Genomic DNA, 18,361 nt, shown 5'->3' with positions numbered 1-18,361 from the left:
AGAATGTGTTCAAGGATTCTGCAGCAAACAGAAGTTAGGGACATTGGCCTGTAATTTTGGGGTCTGCTCTTTCACCTTTCATATATACTGGAGTCATCTGCATTTTTTTCCATTCACTTGGAACTTTGTGCTACCGTGAGAGATTCACAATAAATACAAGCTAGGTAAGAGGTCAATGCCATAGAGTACTCTTTGTAAAATCAAACTGGGATTCCATCCAGACCTGGTGATTTATTTGTTTTCAAATCTAAGTTGGTTCTTTAGACCAGGTATGCTTATTTCTATGTTGTCCATATGAGAGTCTCTCCAATGGTCACCATCATGTTTGAATGGTTATTGTGCATGAATGATTTCTTGAATGTGAAATTTAAAACTTCAGATTTTCTTTTGCCATCTTCAACTGCCGCACCTGACAGGTCAACAAGGGACTGAATGGAAGCCTTAGACCCACTTAGCGATTTTACATATGATCAGAATTTTCTCAGGCTGTCTGCCAGATATTCTGCTAAGGTGTGACAGGGGTAGCTGTTATATGTTTTGCACATAGATCTTTTCACAGACACATGCATCTCTACTAAGCCTTGCCTGTCATTGTTTGTGCATCTCTTTCAAGCCTAGAGTGCAACAGACTCTGCTTCCTCGGCATCTAACAAATTTCATTATTAAACCATGGTGTGTCTTTCCCATCTTTTATCCACTTACTAGGCACATAACTCTCCAGACCACTTAAACTCTGTCCATAATTCCTCTACATCCATCTTACTGGTACTAAGTGATGCCAATTCACTGTCTGAGTAAGATGATGATAACTGCTTATCTGCTCTATCGAACAGAAACACTCTCCTAGCCTACTTGACTGACTTATTAACTTTCATAATCATGGTTGCTATAATGACATCATGATTGCTTCTCCCCATTTCTACACTGACAGTGTTGATAAGGTACAGGCTATTTGTACCTACAAGGTCTAAGATACTCCTATTGCATGTAGACTGCCAAGCTAGCTGCTCAAGTCAGTTTTCAGAAAACATGTTCAGAAGTATTTTGCATGACTTTCTGTTAGTACCCCTGCAATGAATCCATAGACGTCCCTATCTATACTTGGCAGGTAAAAGTCGCCTCCAACTAGTATTGCATGATTTGAGTATTTACACACTATTGACTGTAGACTTTCTTTGAAAGACTCTAGAACTGCCACAGCGGAATCGGGTGGCTGGTAAAAACATCCAACAATTAACATAGTTTCATCTACACCTGTTATATGTGACCGGAGGACTTCACTATCACACTCAACTTTGATCTCAACAGAGACAATATTTTGTCTATTGCAATGAAAATTCCCCCTCTTATGGCCTCTAATCTGTCTTGCTGATATACGTACCATGACTTGCTAAATGTCTCAGAGCTTTCCACTTAAAGTTTCAGCCAACTCTCAGTCCCAAGAACAATTTGAATTGGAGAACTTTCCTGGAGGGCAGTAAATTTGGGAACTTTATTAGAAATACTTTGACAGTTTACTGGCAAAACTGTGACAGTCAAAGTCTCTTTATTCTGAACGCCGTTTGACTTCCATTGCTGTGAATCAACTGGCGAGTGGTCATCAGAGCACCTCAAACTATGCCTAGCATAGAAAATCCTCAAGTACACTCCACAAGTACTCTGCTACCCGAGTACCTACTTCCTTTGTGTAGAGCACACCTGACCTATCAAGGGGAGTCCTGCAAATCCCCACATGATAATGTAGGTCTAGAAATCTCCAGCCAAGATGGTCACAGAGTTGATGAAGCCTTTGGTTGAGACCCTCCACTCGGCTCCAAACCAAAGGACCCCCATAATCTCTGGGAACGATGCTGCAAATTACGAGCTCCACTTGCACCTCGTAGGCGAGGCCAGCAGTCTTCACCACCTCCACCAGCCACCCATACAAAGTGAGAATCACCTCAGAACCCATGCAACATGCGCCGTTGGTGCTGATGTGAGCCACAATTTGTAGATGACTGCACCCTGCATGCTTGATAGCCACCAGCAAGGTAGCCTCCACATCTCAGACGTCACCCCCAACAGACATACCAATTGCACATTGGCTTTCTTTCCAGCCCTGAACTCTATATGCCTAAGGGACTCCGTAATGCACCTCACAATGGAGCTCTCTGTAAACTGTAAAACTCCCTGTGTGCCTGCTTGGACCATGCAGAAGAAGAGGCCAATTGTTCACTCACAGGGTGAATGGGCAAGGCCAGGCAGCTAATCTCCACATTGGCCCTACACCTCGAGCGATGTGAACATGTTACCACCTGCCACTCACCCTGCTGTGAGGGCGGATCCACCGCATCGGGAGCACTAGGAAGTGCCTCAGAAACAGAGCCTGTGTGTGAAACAAGTGGCACCTGAGGTGTCCCATGTGATGCGCCATATTCTCCACCACTGCTACACCCCGAGGCAGCAGCTTGAAAGTGACTGATTGTAGCCAACAGCACATTCAGCTGTTTGCAAACTGTGGCCAGGTCCTTCTGCGTCTGCACACAGCATGCACACATCGTATCCATTCTAGCAAAACTAACTGAAGAAGTGAACTATAACAGCAATCAGCCCTAGATATGCAACTTCCTACCCACCTGGTGTATCACATGGATGCTGATGCGTTAGAGAGCTATGTAGCAGGCTGTTCAGGGAGCAACTACTGCACTTAAGACTGAATGAATTTACACTTATAAAAATGCAAGCTTAACCCTCTTAAACAGAGAAACATGCACAAAATTTAATAAATTCACTACATGGAAAACACAGTAAAGGATAAACACTTAACTTTCCACTCTGTAGATGCACTTGTATCACAGCCGACAGCTGGAGCCTGACTGGCTGGCTTACTAAACGAATAGACGGTTGCTTTCAAAACAAAAAAAATGAGCAACTAATGTGCTACAGACTGAATGAATTTACACTTACAAAAACACAAGATTAACACTCTTAAACAGAGAAATAAGCATGAAATTTAATAAATATACTAAATGGAAAACACAGAAAAAGATAAATGCTTAACCTGTCACTCTGTAGATGCACTCATATCACAGCTGAGAGCTGGAGCCTAACTGGCTGGCTTACTAAATGAATGGATGGTTGCTTTCAAAAGAAAACAAATGAGCACCTAATGCACTACAGACTTAATGAGTTCACACTTACAAAAACATCAGATTAACCCTCTTAACAGAGGGATATGCATGAAATTTAATAAATACTCTACATTAAATACAAAGAAAAGGATAGAGACTTAACTTGCCGCTCTGTAGACAGACTCTCATCACAGCTGAGAGCTGGAGTATCCTTAACATTGGTGTAGTGCAGAATCCTTGAAAATTTTTCAGTTTAAATACAAAAAAATTCTGTTGAGACTGAGAAGCTTATGTCCATAAATCAGCACAGCTTTAGAAAGCATCACTCATGCAGAACTCAGCTTGCCCTTTTCTCACATGATACAATGTGAGCTAAGGATGAGGGGCAACAAGCAGATTCCCATTTCTAAATTTCTGGAAAGCGTTTGACACAGTGCTCCACTGCAGACTGTTAATAAAGGTACAAGAGTATGGAATAGCTTCCCAGACATGAGATTGGCTCAAAGGCTTCATAAGTTATATGTTGTCCTATATAGCGACTGTTCATCAGAGACAAGGGTATCATCAGGAGTGCCCTAGGGAAGTGTGATAGAACAGCTATTATTTTATGTATTCATAAATGATCTGGTGGGCAGGATGGGCAGCAATCTGCAGTCTTCTGCTGATGATGGTGTGTTCTAAGTGACGATGTCAAAGTTGAGTGACTACAGGAAGATACAAGATGACTTACAGAAAATTTCTAGTTGGTGTGATGAATGCAGAATTGGGAAAAAGAAACCCATAATATTCGAATACAGCATTAGTAGTGAAATCAATTAAGTATCTAGGTGTAATGTTGTATAACAATATGAAATGTAAGGAGTATGTTAGGACAGTAGTGGGAATGCAAATGGTCAACTTCAGTTTATTAGGAGAATTTTAGGGAAGCGTAGTTCATCTGTAAAGGAAACCACATTTAGGACACTAGTGTGACCCACTGTTGAGTACTGTTTGAGTGTGTGGATTCCACACCAGAATGGATTAAAGGAAGACAGCGAAGCAATTCAGAAAGCGGGCTGCTAGATTATTCCAGAGATGTTTTGGGAACTCAAATGGGAATCACTGGAGGAAGTGCAATGTTCTTTTCAAGGATTACTAATGACAACATTTAGAGAAATGGCATTTGAGGCTTACTGCAGAATGATCTTATTGCTGCCAACATACATTTCACTTAAGGACTATAAAGATAAGACTAGAGAGATTAGGTCTCATATGGAGGCATACAGTCAGTCAGTTTTCCCTCGCTCTATATGTTGAGTGCAACAGGAAATGAAATGCCTAGTAGTGGTACAGGGTGCCGCCTGCCACACACCATACGGTTGCTTGTAGAGTAGGTACGTAGATATAGACTTAGATGTAGAAAAAGTATAAGAACTGGAAATACTTGGTTACCAACTATGTCGAAATAAATACCCATCCAGGTTCATTTTCACTATAGCCTGACTGAGTGGGTGCAATTCATGGTGTAAAAATGCCCCCAAAACATCACAGAACCATCTCAGGCCTGAACTACACCCTCCACACTCTGTGGGTGAAATGCCTCATTGAGTTACCAGTGTAATCAATGCCTTGCATCATTTGAAAAGGGGTAAAATTTTGCTTTGTTGGACCATACTACATGCTTCCAGCCAACTGCTGTGAATAATGGTATCTTACAAGATAATCAACTAGAAATGTCCATTGCATACAGTTCCCTTCACAATGTTTGCTCAAAAGCCAGTTGAAATGGACCTGAACTCACTGATAGCAGTAATTCCTACTGGGTTTTAAATCAATTATCATTGACAAAGTGTGACACTCGGCTCCACTCTGTGTCGATTAGGATCTTTTTACAGCCACTGTTTTTACACCATGTTACACATTTACACTATTCCACAGACACGTCAGACAGTCAGTGTCGACACACAAACAATTAGGACAGCTTCATTCAGAGAGTGGTCATGGATGGGTCTAAACAGAATAGCATTCTGATGTACCTCTGCATTGAACAATCTCACTGAGCTGATTCCATATAACTGACCCCACATACATACCATTTCAATTTTTTGACTTATGTCAGTGGAGGGTTACATGACCAGGCAGTACCAATTCTACACCATCTAAGTCACTCCAAAGTGACTAGTGTTCTCTTTTAAGGGAGAGACTAATATTTTATTCAGTTATATTACTTACAGTCTGTATATAAGTTCTCAGTTATTAATTTTGACTTCGTTGCCAGTATTGGAGCATATAACTAAATTTGGTTCACTCTGTGCAACCACCCTCCCCTCTTCCCACCACAGTACATTCACATTCATATAATGTTCTGCTATATCTCGTCTGCATTTTCAAATATGGCTACTACTCTGTGGCTTCGCAACACAACTTTCATATGGAATATCTATCTCAAAGTTGTTCAGCATCTTGATATTATTTTTGGTTGTGATAATCAGCCAGATGACAGTTGTGAAAGCCCAAAAACCAGTTCACAAGATATGTAACTGTTGTAAAATGTGCATCTTCCTATTTTTGTGGCATCTTCACTTATCCACTAGATTTCAAGCTTGCAGATACTCCATTAACTGAACAGATATTTCAGCCATATACTACCTCACTTGGAAGATGGCCTGAAGATATACAGCCTAAATCTTAGTTCAAGAAAGGGGGATTCTACAGCTGCACACCTGAAATCTAAGACATACATTGGAATATTTGGAATCGTTAGTGATATACACAAGAAAGAATCTGTGCATGTTGACATGGCTTTGAAATCTTTTACATTATGTTCCACACTTTCAACAACATAAGTAGTTTACTCTAAGCAGACATCATTTATGGATTTTCTCAATATTTCTGTTGGAACCCATAGGACTCCCTGCGCTGGTGTACACCTTTGCCAGGACACCAGTTGGCACTAGGAAACATTGTAATGCAGGCACTGAACTAAGCGTGCCTATGACAACAAGACACGCCCCCACACTACGTGCTGATAATGCCCCCTGGCCAGTGTGCACATAGTCTGCCACTGCTGACTGAGCTGGCTCAGTCTCTCACTCAGTATCCCAGTACGTCTCATCAGGACTCAGTTCGCATTGAACCTCAATATGTCACATTATGCTCTAGTCTTCAACAGTGATAGCTGTTGCCTCGCACCTTAGCTAGCTGTGAGGGAACATCAGTCATTGTATATAGCTGTTTTGATTGCTGTTAACCACAGAACTTCAGACTGCACATAGCTGAAGTTAATTACTCAATTGGTTAATTATTCAATTGGTTCCTCTAATAAAACGTATTTTAACCACATGTGCATTTTGTGTTGTAGTGAGAGGAAACTGGCCTTCCATCTATCATACCACCCTCTCCTCAACCAGACAGGAACCACTAAGCATTACAAGAGTTCACAGCCACAACACTCCCACCTGCAGTGACTGTTGGATATATAAATGGAAGAATCCAGCAATCAGTCACAAATAATTTTAATTTACTGCAGATCGATTTTGACTACACAATAGTTATCATCAATGTAAACATCACCCATTGTGGTCACATTAAACTTGTGCTGAAACACACACATCTTCCAAATTTGAATATTTAGTCAGAAATATAAACATATCGAGAAAAAGAAGCAGCAGCTTGTCCTGAAACACACTTATCTTCCAAATTTGAATCCTTAGTCACAGATATAAACATATTGCGAAAAGGAAGCAGCAGTTTCTTTTTCTCAATATGTTTATACACTGAAGAGCCAAAGAAACTGGTACACCTGACTAATATCATGTTGGGTCCCCATGAGCATGCAAAAGTGCCGCAACATGACATGACATGTCATGGACTCGACTAATGTCTGTAGTAGTTCTGGAGGGAACTGACACCATGAATCCAGCAGGGCTGTCCATAAATCCATAAGAGTATGATTGGTGGAGATCTCTTCTGAACAGCATGTTGCAAGGCATCCCAGATATGCTCAATAATGTTCGTGTCTCGGGAGTTTGGTGGCCAGCAGAAGTGTTTAAACTCACAATAGTGTTCCTGGAGCCACTCTGTAGCAATTCTGGATGTGTGGGGTGTTTCATTGTCCTGCTGGAATTGCCCAAGTCTGCCGTAATGAACAATGGACATGAATGGATGCAGGTGAGCAGACAGTATGCTTACATACGTATCACCTGTCAGAGTTGTATCTAGAAGTACCAGGGGTTCCATATCACTCCAACTGCACACACCTCAAACCATTACAGAGCCTCCACCAGCTTGAACAGTCCCCTGCTGACATGCAGGGTCCATGGATTCATTGGGTTGTCTCCATACCCATACATGTCCATCTGCTCAATACAATTTGAAACAAGACTTGTCCCACCAGGCAACGTGTTTCCAGTCATCAACAGTCCAATGACAATGTTGACGGGCCAAGGCGAGGCCTAAAGCTTTGTGTCGTGCAGTCATCAAGGGTACACAAGTGGGCCTTCAGCTCTGAATGCCCATATCAATGATGTTTCGTTGAGTGGTTCACACGCTGACACTTGTTGATGACCCAGCATTGAAATCTGCAGCAATTTGTGGAAGGGTTGCACTTTTGTCATGTTGAACAATTCTCTGCAGTCATTGTTGGTCCCGTTCATGCAGAATCTTTTCCGGCCATAGCAATGTTGGAGATTTGATGTTTTACCAGATTCCTGATATTCATGGTACACTTGTGAAATGGTTGTATGGGAAAATCCCCACTTCATTGCTATCTCGGAGATGCTATGCCCCCATCACTCATGCCCCGATTATAACACTACGTTCAAACTCACTTAAATCTTGATAACCTGCCATTCTAGCAGCAGTAACTGATCTAACAACTGTGCCAGCCAATTGTTGTCTTATATAGACGTTGACGTGCACAGCGCTGGATTCTGCCTGTTTACATATCTCTGTATTTGAATATGCATACCTATACCAGTTTCTTTGGCACTTCAGTGTATGTATCACTATGTATTCAAATCTGGAAAATATGTGCGTCCAAGCACAAGTTTCATGTGACCTCATTGGCTGATGTATTAATGATGGCTATTCTATAGATGAAATCGATCTGCAATATATTCAGATTATTTGTGACTGATTGCTGCATTCTTTCATTTTCATTTTCTCTCTTTACTTGATGAATAATACATTTTCTTTTGCTGTGCCAGGTTCACAGTGTCAGTGAAAATAATTATTCAGTAACCTCTATTGCTGTTTCTTCAGGTGCTCTGAGGCACTCTTTTGTCTGTGTTATTGAATACGATACTGCCCTTAGAATTCAGTTCACCTGAAGTGGGTGAAAAATCAAAGTTTGAGAAGTCATGGGCATCAATGGAATACAGTTGATGCTGTACCTAGAAATTTGCTAAATAGATATTAAATATTAACAGGGATTATAAGGCAGAAGTTTCCTGAGATTAACTGAACAAATGATTGATAGTAGTCAATGCTCACTGTACCTTTGTGCGAGACTGAAGACTTCCTCAATAGTAGGACTTGCAAGCAGTAGCAGAGCAGCTAGTTGACAGCGCTCTGTAGAACTGCCAAATAAGAGAGGTGGTGATGAACCGCTGCCCAGTATAGCTGTCACAATGAGTGGTACTGGTCTTCCATCACATTCACACTTGTGCAAGAATCTTGTTATTTCCAGTTGCCTCTCTATCGTTTTTATGTGACGCAGAAGCTCTCGTGAATCAAGCTGAAGTCCCACTTTTTCCTCTGGTGGTTGAATATTTGAAAGTCTTCTCTTCGGAGGAGCTGGAAGATTGACATTAAATAGGATTGTACTTTCTGCAACATTTCAGTAATAGAAGTAGTCATATATACTCATACTTACATTTAGCAACTGTACTGACATTAGTGTTCTGTAAGGCTGACAGGCTATTTTGAAGATGTTTCTTTGCTTGCTCCAAATAATTTACATTATTTGCCAAGTCAGTATAGCTCCTGGCACCAGCATGATAAAAACGAATACATGTCATTGCAGCACGCACATAATCCCTCATAAATATCTGTAGTTGATACAGAACATTTAAATAACCTCGCTTTTCAAGATGATGACAAATATGACAGAGATAAGGCTGCAAAGAAAGAACAGTAAATAATTGTTTTATCTAGCAGTCTTACATACATTGTTTGCATATCTAAAATTATAAAGCACCAAACTATCACAATGTTGTACACAGCAGTGAAGGGGAAAATCTGGAATACAGAAACAGATGCAAATCAGACCCATAATCACAAGCTTTTAGATTTGGATGTTTTTCACTCAGTAATTATTCAAACACTTGGTATATGTTGCTTTATGATGAAGAAGTATGGATAGTAACAAATGTGAGATATCAATGATTAACAAGCAATTAAGGGGTAACAGTAATGTCATCTGTAAATATCAACCCATACAACCCCCCCCCCCCCCCCTCCACACACACACACACACACACACACACACGCACACACACGCCTGCCACACACCCCACTCCTCCAACACATAGAAAAGAGGCAGTTGCAGGCCAAATTACTGTTTGAACATCAGTCCCACTGTGAGGTTAGAATATGTAATCCTGCCTGGCAGAGGCAGTAATTCCAGAAAAATACTCTGCCACTGTTTATGAAATGTTTCTCTAGGTCATCAGGATTCCAGTGTTATGTCCTACATCATCATCATGTGTTATAGGGTGCCACTTGCTTCTCCTGAAAATCAGTGCAACCATCTTCTATAATGAGGAATAATTTATGAAACTCATGATCTCTTAGCATGATGTATTTTTGCTCTGTTTAACTGCTCCAAAAGCATTTGTCCTCATAACATGGAAGGCTGTGGAGTTCTGCACTTTATGTGAAGTTTTGCTGAGTTGTCCAAATCTCTTTGACAGAACCCTGCTGATGGCTAGACTTTTAAGGGTTGGCATTTTTTTCACTTCAGCATTCATGTACTGCACAGCTCTGATAAGTAAGGATGGAAGGAAGGATGATTCGCATTGAACATAATGGCAATGATGCAGTCATTAGACACTGAGCAAAAGTTCACATAAGGTGAGTAAGAGGAAAAGATACAGCAAAGTTTGCTTTAAACAATGTAGGGAAATAATGGAAAACCTCAATCTAGATTTAGCACTTTAACACAAAAATGTTAGATAACATTAAACGTCTTCCTTGAAGATTCAAGTTTACAGGCCATATGAGTGCTGGGAATTTAAGTTCCTAAAGATACCTCCTGAACATGTTCATTGTACCTGATAGGGTGCCCTTCCTAAGAGTTGGTAGGCGCATTTTCTCTTGTGTTTTCACGGAAATTTGCTTTTTTTCTTTTTTTCCCCCCCCCCCCGAGTGTAGATAGAGGCAGCCCAAACAAACAAATACTCTTCACTGTATCTTTCATGTGATGCCCAGCTCAACAGAAAGCATCAGCTTCTTTCCCACTACAAACAAGGTTATTTTTAAAGCAGAATTTTATGTGCTCATTCAATAGAGCAGTCCAGACTAACATTTTAAGAAAAACAGATGTTTGTGAAAATCAAATTTGCAGGAAAACCACGAAGATCATAACTTTGACTTGTTTTATAACAAATACCCTATATTTCCAAAGAAAAAGTAATCCACACATTTTACATCACAAAATTTTAATTAACATTTAGGATCAATATTAATGTTAATTTATAAAATTTCCATATATATGCTAGGGGCAATAGTGTCTTTTTGAAAGCCATAAACTCTGTAATTAAACTGAAACTAGAATCACAGCTTAAAGAACAGATACCAAATGCACCACACACACACACACACACACACACACACACACACACACATGACCTATTACAACACCTTATGGTCCTCTTTATCATAATTTTCATTAAACACTTTGTGGCTTGAAGTTTAGATAAAACTGTCTGTCTACTTCAGGCATGACATCTAGTAATTTTGTTAAGTCTTTGTATTCCACAGCTGATACTTGCCTTTCACCTACGAATATGGACACTACTGTTCCCAGGTATCTATTAACTGTGGAGAAATGACAAATTGTGGTCTCCCTCGATGTGATTATAATACAAGTATGCGTGTTAACAGTCTATACATGGCACTTGAGAATGGCTACACAGCCGAACATATGTACTAGTAAAAGGATGGTTTAATCCCAACAATGACAGCCACTGCAGCAAATCAATAATACCCATTTGTCGTATTTTCTGTGGGATCACTCAGTTTACGATATTCACATACTCTTCAGCACAGTTCCTTTCCTGCTTTCTGACTTTTTTTACACTGTTTTTCATCCCTTTACAAGGTTTTTACCTTTACTTTTTGCACTATTTCATTATTACATGCTATAACCACCATCTTCAACAGCTACGCAAAACAAACAGTATTACTAATCTATGTCCAGTTACAATGTAGTATTATGTATGTTATGTAGACACTAAAGTGTGTTGGCAACCTCAGATAACAACTGAACACCACAGAGCAACAAAATTGTGCTTTGGACCCATATTGAAGTGAATATCAAAGAAATTAGTGAGACAGCTTTTCATGAATGTTCATGTATACAATATGGGCCTATAGCACATATAAAGCTGGTTCATCATAAGATCAACAGATTTCAGGATTCTTTTTGTCAATCTGTGATATAAAGGTCTGTTTCCCTCATCAATTCAATATCTTTCCACAGCCACCTAATTCTCAGCATTCTTCTGTAACGCCATATTTCGAGGCCTTCTATTCTTTTCTTATCTTTACTGTTCAAGTTCTGCGGCCAGTGTGAGGAATTATCTAGAGGCATTAACAGAGACCAACACAGAAATCTCATTGGAACCAGAAAATAGCACAGAGAGGTTACCACAGAGCACAGAGACGGGAAAATATTTGGCAGTTTCCAAATAGTGGCCAATACAATATCATTCACCAATAAAACATCATGAGAAAAGAGAGAGATGACACAGCTGGATCAGCAGTTCCTCTGAATATTCTTTCGCACCATGGCTTTTCATAGTGAGCACAGTAATTGTAACTTCTGAAATATCAAATGCATCATGTGCTACCACGCCAGCATGACAACTGAAGAGTAATATGAATGTGGAGCTTCATGGAAAGATGCTCTATGGACCGTGTCAATCACAACAAGGATGACAGACAGCAGGACAAACACCGTGGTCCTATATTCTCCATCGTGTCACATGTGTGGAACTGGATAGGCATGAATTTCTCCATGGCCTGCCTATATAGAGTGGTGCAAGCCAACATGTTGACAGTTTGCTCCACCAGAGTTCTAGGTCAATGCATGTGCTGGCTTTTAGCAGCCAATCAGTCAGAGCCTGGTCGGAAGCCACTGCAGTGGGACCTATGACTTTATAACCTGAGATGTACCTGTCCGCCAATCAAGCCAAATGCTCAACTTCTATTGTTAGAGGTTATCCGTAGCGCTGACTTCACATCTCACTGTTTATTCACTGTGTGTTCCAGGCATATGTCTGTTAGTGTCTGAGAAGTTGTATTATTTTTTATTGCAGAGAGTTTTCCTTTGTTTTTAAATCTCTCTACTGTGGTTGTAATAAACGCTTGATCTTGTTTACTTGTGACTTATTATTTCTAATCAAGCATCTCCTTGTGGGAGATATAGCAACTATTTTTCAGTTATGGATTCTACATGGCAATTGTAAAGTCTATAAACACTTTAAAAAGCAACATAGGGAATTAGCTAAACATAACAAATAATATGGTACATCAAAGATAAACTTTCAGATTGAAAAAAAAAAAAAAATTAATGTGGTACTGGCAAGTGAGTTTGGAAAACCACTAATAGGGGCACCACCGACTGTCTTTCCTGTAACTGGTAGTGAACCAGGCATAAAGACATTTTGTACGCTAAAATTTGCCTGCTGCTAATTAGTTGTGAGTGTGCAAAGAGCTTCCCATGGCAAATTTCACAAGTCATCACCAGTTTAGAACAGCATAGTGAAGTGATACAAGGAATTTGAGGAGAAGAGATTACCTAATGTGGCATTATTGTGTCAATGGATATGTGTTGTGTGGCTGCTGACCTGGCGCTACTCGGGTGGCCACCATGTCTGCTGGGCTTGATGCCTTCCTGATTTTTTCTTGTGGGGTTGCATCAAGGGTGGCAGTTATGTCCCAATTCCGCCACATAACCTACAAGACTTTGAACACTGCATTGTAGCAGCTGTTCTTACTGTCACTCCCGATATGTTGGGTTGGGTGTGAGCAGAATTGGACTACTGATTAGATATGTGCCGTGTAATGAAGAGGGGAACACAAAGAACATTTATAAGCATTATAAAAAAGCTTTTAGGGTCTGTCTTTCACATATTGTATTAGTGCTTATATTGTGCTTGGCCATTTATCTGTATGAAGATTTTGAAGTCTTTCTTGAACTTTATAATCACCCCATATTCTCTTATTTCTCACTCTAACTACTCTGATCATAGATAATAAATGACAGTGCACGCATCTTTTAAAAACTTACTAGCTTCTTCAGGACTTACACAAAATATGGTACAGTTGCTGGAAACCACAGTGATTTATACCTTTCATTTGCTTCAACACAATGTAGCCACTTAATTACTGATTATGACAGTCTCCATTGGAAATCAGTGCTATAGCGACATTTCTGGATTCGAAGCTCCTCATTTGGTTGGAAATGCATGGTTCCATCTTAAGATGAATATCTCCTGTATCTATATATTTTGGAAGAACAGCTGATTTTGCTAGTTCATTATTGACTTTTCTTATTATGCATTATAGACTCCCTCATTCCCAATACTTTCTGTAGGTCTATAGTCGTTGTGTCTATTTGCTATACACCAGGAGACCCTTGAAATGGGCGCAGGTATTGTGCAACTCTACTGTAGCTTAGTATTCTTCCCAACATGTATTTTTTGTTTGGATGATTGTCTTATTAGAAATAGCATTCTCCACAAGAAGGCTTTCAATACGAAGATGTTTTAAATATTTTCTGACATCCTTTCACTTTACAACAATAATGACATTTTGAGAAAAAGATGCAACTTAACAATTTACTGATAGTAGTTTTTATCAATAGAGCTGATCTCTAGTGCTCGCTGGAAAGTTGTGTGTCACATGCTCCCTGATGGTCCAGTCAAAATCAATGAGTGTTTTATGTTTTGATTGTTGTGATCCGTGTTGGCCCCACAAAATACAGTAGGCCACCGTGTTCCTCAGTATAATATTTCTGTGGACAAGATTGTGATTGTCTCAAGTGTGGAGATAGCTGTCAGTTGTGAAATATTTTCTCATATATACTGTGGCCTGGAGATCAATTGACACATCTCTTCAGCACTGTGTTGACAAAAGGTAACTGGCTCCAATATTCAAATTACAGCATCAATTCTATATTAGAATTGTTTAGTTGCACTGTTTCAAAAGGGACAGCTCCAGGAATTGAAGCACGACTTACAATCTCTCACAGTTAGGAGTCTGGACAGGTAGAAAAATTTGAAATCCGAGATAGTTATCAAAATTCTTTTGATAGAAAGAAGGTCATGCTAGATTTGTCTTGCAAGAAGAAACTCTTCCGCTTATCATACCATTCACTCTGAACTGGAATTTAACAATCATCTCATATACTGAGGATAATGTCAACACTACTTATACACTACTGGCCATTAAAATTGCTTCACCACAAAGATGACGTGCTACAGACATGAAATTTAATCGACAGGAAGAAGACGCTGTGATATGCAAATGATTAGCTTTTCAGAGCATTCACACAAGGTTGGCAACAGTGACGACACCTACAACGTGCTGACATGAGGAAAGTTTCCAACCGATTTCTCATACACGAGCAGCAGTTGACCGGCATTGCTTGGTGAAACATTGTTGTGATGCCTCGTGTAAGGAGGAGAAATGTGTACCATCACGTTTCCGACTTTGATAAAGGTCGGATTGTAGCCTATCACGATTGCGGTTTATAGTATTGTGACATTGCTGCTCACATTGGTTGAGATCCAATGACTGTTAGCAGCATATGGAATCGGTGGGTTCAAGAGGGTAATACGGAATGCTGTGCTGGATCCCAACGGCCTCATATCACTAGCAGTCGAGATGACAGGCATCTTATCCGCATAGTTATAACAGATCGTGCAGCCATGTCTCGATCCCTGAGTCAACAGATGGGGACGTTTGCAAGACAACAACCATCTGCACGAACAGTTCGATGACGTTTAGCATGGACTATCAGCTCGAAGACCATGGCTGCGCTTACCCCTGATGCTGCATCACAGACAGGAGCGCCTGCGATGGTGTACTAAATGATGAACCTGGGTGCACGAATAGCATAACGTTATTTTTTCGGATGAATCCAGGTTCTGTTTACAGCATCATGATGGTCACATCCGTGTTTGGCGGCATCACGGTGAATGCACATTGGAAGCGTGAATTCGTCATCGCCATACTGGTGTATCACCCGGCGTGATGGTATGGGGTGCCATTGGTTACACATCTCGGTCACCTCTTGTTCACATTGACGGCACTTTGAAAAGTGGACATTACATTTCAGATGTGTTACAACCTGTGGCTCTACCCTTCATTCGATCCCTGCGAAACCATACATTTTAGCAGAATAATGCACGACCACATGTTGCAGGTCCTGTACGTGTCTTTCTGGATACAGAAAATTCTCCAGATATCTCACCAATTGAAAATGTCTGGTCAATGGTGGCCGAGCAACTGGCTCGTCACAATACGCCAGTCACTACTCTTGATGAACTGTGGTATCTTGTTGAAGCTGCATGGGCAGCTGTACCTTTACACACCATTCAAGCTCTGTTTGACTCTATGCCCAGGAATATGAGGGCCGTTATTACGGACAGAGGTGGTTTCCTATGTACTGATTTCTCAGGATCTATGCACCCAAATTGCATTAAAATGTAATCACATATCAGTACTAGTATAATATATTTGTCCAATGAATACCCATTTATCATCTGCATTTCCTCTTGGTGTAGCAGTTTTAATGGCCAGTAGTGTATTTCAATCTTCCTTCATTATTCACCCAACTTTCATAACATGTATGTTGAACACAATGGAAAACACATTCAAGTTATTTTATCCCATAAAGTTTACTCAAATGAGCAAGCTGTTGCAAAATTTGCACCATGTCCTCTACTAGGCCCACATTACCCTGCCTCCCTACTGACTAAATATACAGAATCAAGAGAACGATGAAATTTACAGACACGTCTGTGATTCATTAAATCACCTACAAGTTATGCGAGTGATCTGCTACTAGTTTGACCTTTTCAGAGCTATCTGTTGCAGTGAATGGGCACAGAGAAACTGTCAATGTACTTGTGATGGGCATGCTGCAACAGGGATCTGGTTACTTATTTCATCTCTCACATAATTTGGAGCCTCCTTCCTATCAAAGGCCTTGAACTATATCAGCCACTTGCCACATGATGTATAGTTTCTCATTCATCTTACACATTTCCTGCCCTCTTATTTTTCATTTACCTTCTGCATTTTCAAGTTCCATGATGAGTCTCACATGAGGAAGGGTTGACATGAGGAGTGTTAAGAAGAATCTCACCCAACATCTGAATCACATGTTTTCTACGCATTAATTGTTACATTTTTAGTCTGTATTTTTCCTGCTTCCACCTCACATTTGAAATTTGTTCTCCATCTTTATTTGTCTTTTTTCCCTATCTGTACCCTGTGATTATCTTTCACTTTAGTTATTATCTTAGTTCAACAAATTAGCATCAGTTATTTATCATTAGTATTCTGGAATATGAATTTCAGCTAATATTTTAAATGTTGTAAAACTAATGAGGATGTTCTGAACTGAACTGGGGAGAAAAGAAATTTATGTACAACTTGACTAAAAGAGGGGGTCAGTTGATGACATTCTTCCCTGTGATGATGGATCATTTTTTTAAATTTATTTCAGAAAGTGCTGTGTGTTTTCCAACAGACCTGATTTGGCATCTGATAAGTGGAAACTATTTGAGATTTTCGTTTCTCCCTGCATATACAGTGTTCAAATAACTAACAGGAATGCAGTCAGTGTCATCAACAACTGCCGAGATTTTGACAGGTGGCCATCCTGTAATTTTCAAGGCAAAACTGCAGCAAGTAAGTTATGTGCAAGTGAATTTAAAACCTTTTTTTGCAGTGCAAAACTTCCCTTCTGTCTGATATATTGTTTAAATGAATTTTTAACTTTGAGAATGTACTTCTTGGTGCACTAGTAACTGCCTCAAAACTGGAATTTCAACTGTTATATTCAATTGTTTTCTTTTCAAGTCACATATTAAGTATGACTGGTTGGTTGGTTGGTTGGTTGGAGGAGACCAAACAGCAAGGTCATCAGTCCCATTACATTAGGTAAGAATGGGGAAGGAAGTCAGTCACACCCTTTCAAAGGAACCATCTTGGCATTTGCCTGAAGCAATTTAGGGAAACCACAGAAAACCCAAATCAGGTTGTCCAGATGTGGTTTTGAACCTTTGCCCTTCTGAATGCAAGTCCAGTGTGTTAACCACTACAGTATGACTGCCTTTCAGTTCATGGTTCAGACTTACTCGCAATATTTTTTACTAGTACATACCATTTCTCTCCTTCACTTTCTTTTATGTGCCAAAATAGGAACCTCTGAGTCTGAGAGCTGAAGCACATTTTAAAGTGTATTCTGTTGTAGTCAGCCCTGTCACCAGTGCTCCAGTTTCTATGTCTGTCAAACACTGAGTTTTTTCTCATGAGGTTATAATTTATAAAAATAAACCACTATTTTCACTTAATATTTAACACACAAACAGAACAATTAAGCAGCATATTTATTAAGTTTGATGAATAATTGAACTGTGAACTATTCACCTTCCACTGCAACAAAGAACTATCCATCCATTCCATTCTACCATGCAAAGAAGAAACAGTTCCTTTCTGCAGGCTAGGAATGTAAACGATGTGGAGAAATATCTCAGGATCAACTTTCTGCTCCTGTATGTAATGCAGAGCAGCAGTTTCATCATCATGCCTTAGGTAGAATGAAATAATACCAGAATGGCTGCCATACTGTTTAAGGTAAAAAATACTCTCCTCATAGAATTTGTGAGCAATTTTGGGGCCAATGAAGACTGTATTTGAGGCAGGTGCTGACAGCATATATCTGTAAAGTAAAAATTAAACAATAAAATTGAGTTACATTGTCATTCAAAATTTTAAACATTTTTATGGCAATTAATTTGCTTTTGTAATAA

General features: G+C 39.9%; 1 protein-coding gene across 1 annotated transcript in view; it reads right to left on the bottom strand.

Annotated features, from left to right (window-relative positions):
* LOC124721170 (zinc finger FYVE domain-containing protein 26) overlaps positions 1 to 18,361 on the bottom strand; it is a 423,927-nt gene that overhangs the window by 46,587 nt on the left and 358,979 nt on the right. Inside the window, exons 33-35 of the mRNA XM_047246006.1 lie at positions 17,979 to 18,270; positions 8,965 to 9,208; positions 8,588 to 8,885 (exon numbers count right to left, since the gene is read on the bottom strand). Of these exons, the coding sequence (XP_047101962.1) occupies positions 8,588 to 8,885; positions 8,965 to 9,208; positions 17,979 to 18,270 (834 nt within the window). The remainder of the gene's footprint in view (positions 1 to 8,587; positions 8,886 to 8,964; positions 9,209 to 17,978; positions 18,271 to 18,361) is intronic.

The sequence above is a fragment of the Schistocerca piceifrons genome, chromosome X (assembly GCF_021461385.2).
Source record: "Schistocerca piceifrons isolate TAMUIC-IGC-003096 chromosome X, iqSchPice1.1, whole genome shotgun sequence".
NCBI lineage: Eukaryota > Metazoa > Arthropoda > Insecta > Orthoptera > Acrididae > Schistocerca > Schistocerca piceifrons.
The sequence above is the reverse complement of the archived record's forward strand: the minus strand, read 5'-3'. Positions and strand labels throughout refer to the sequence as shown.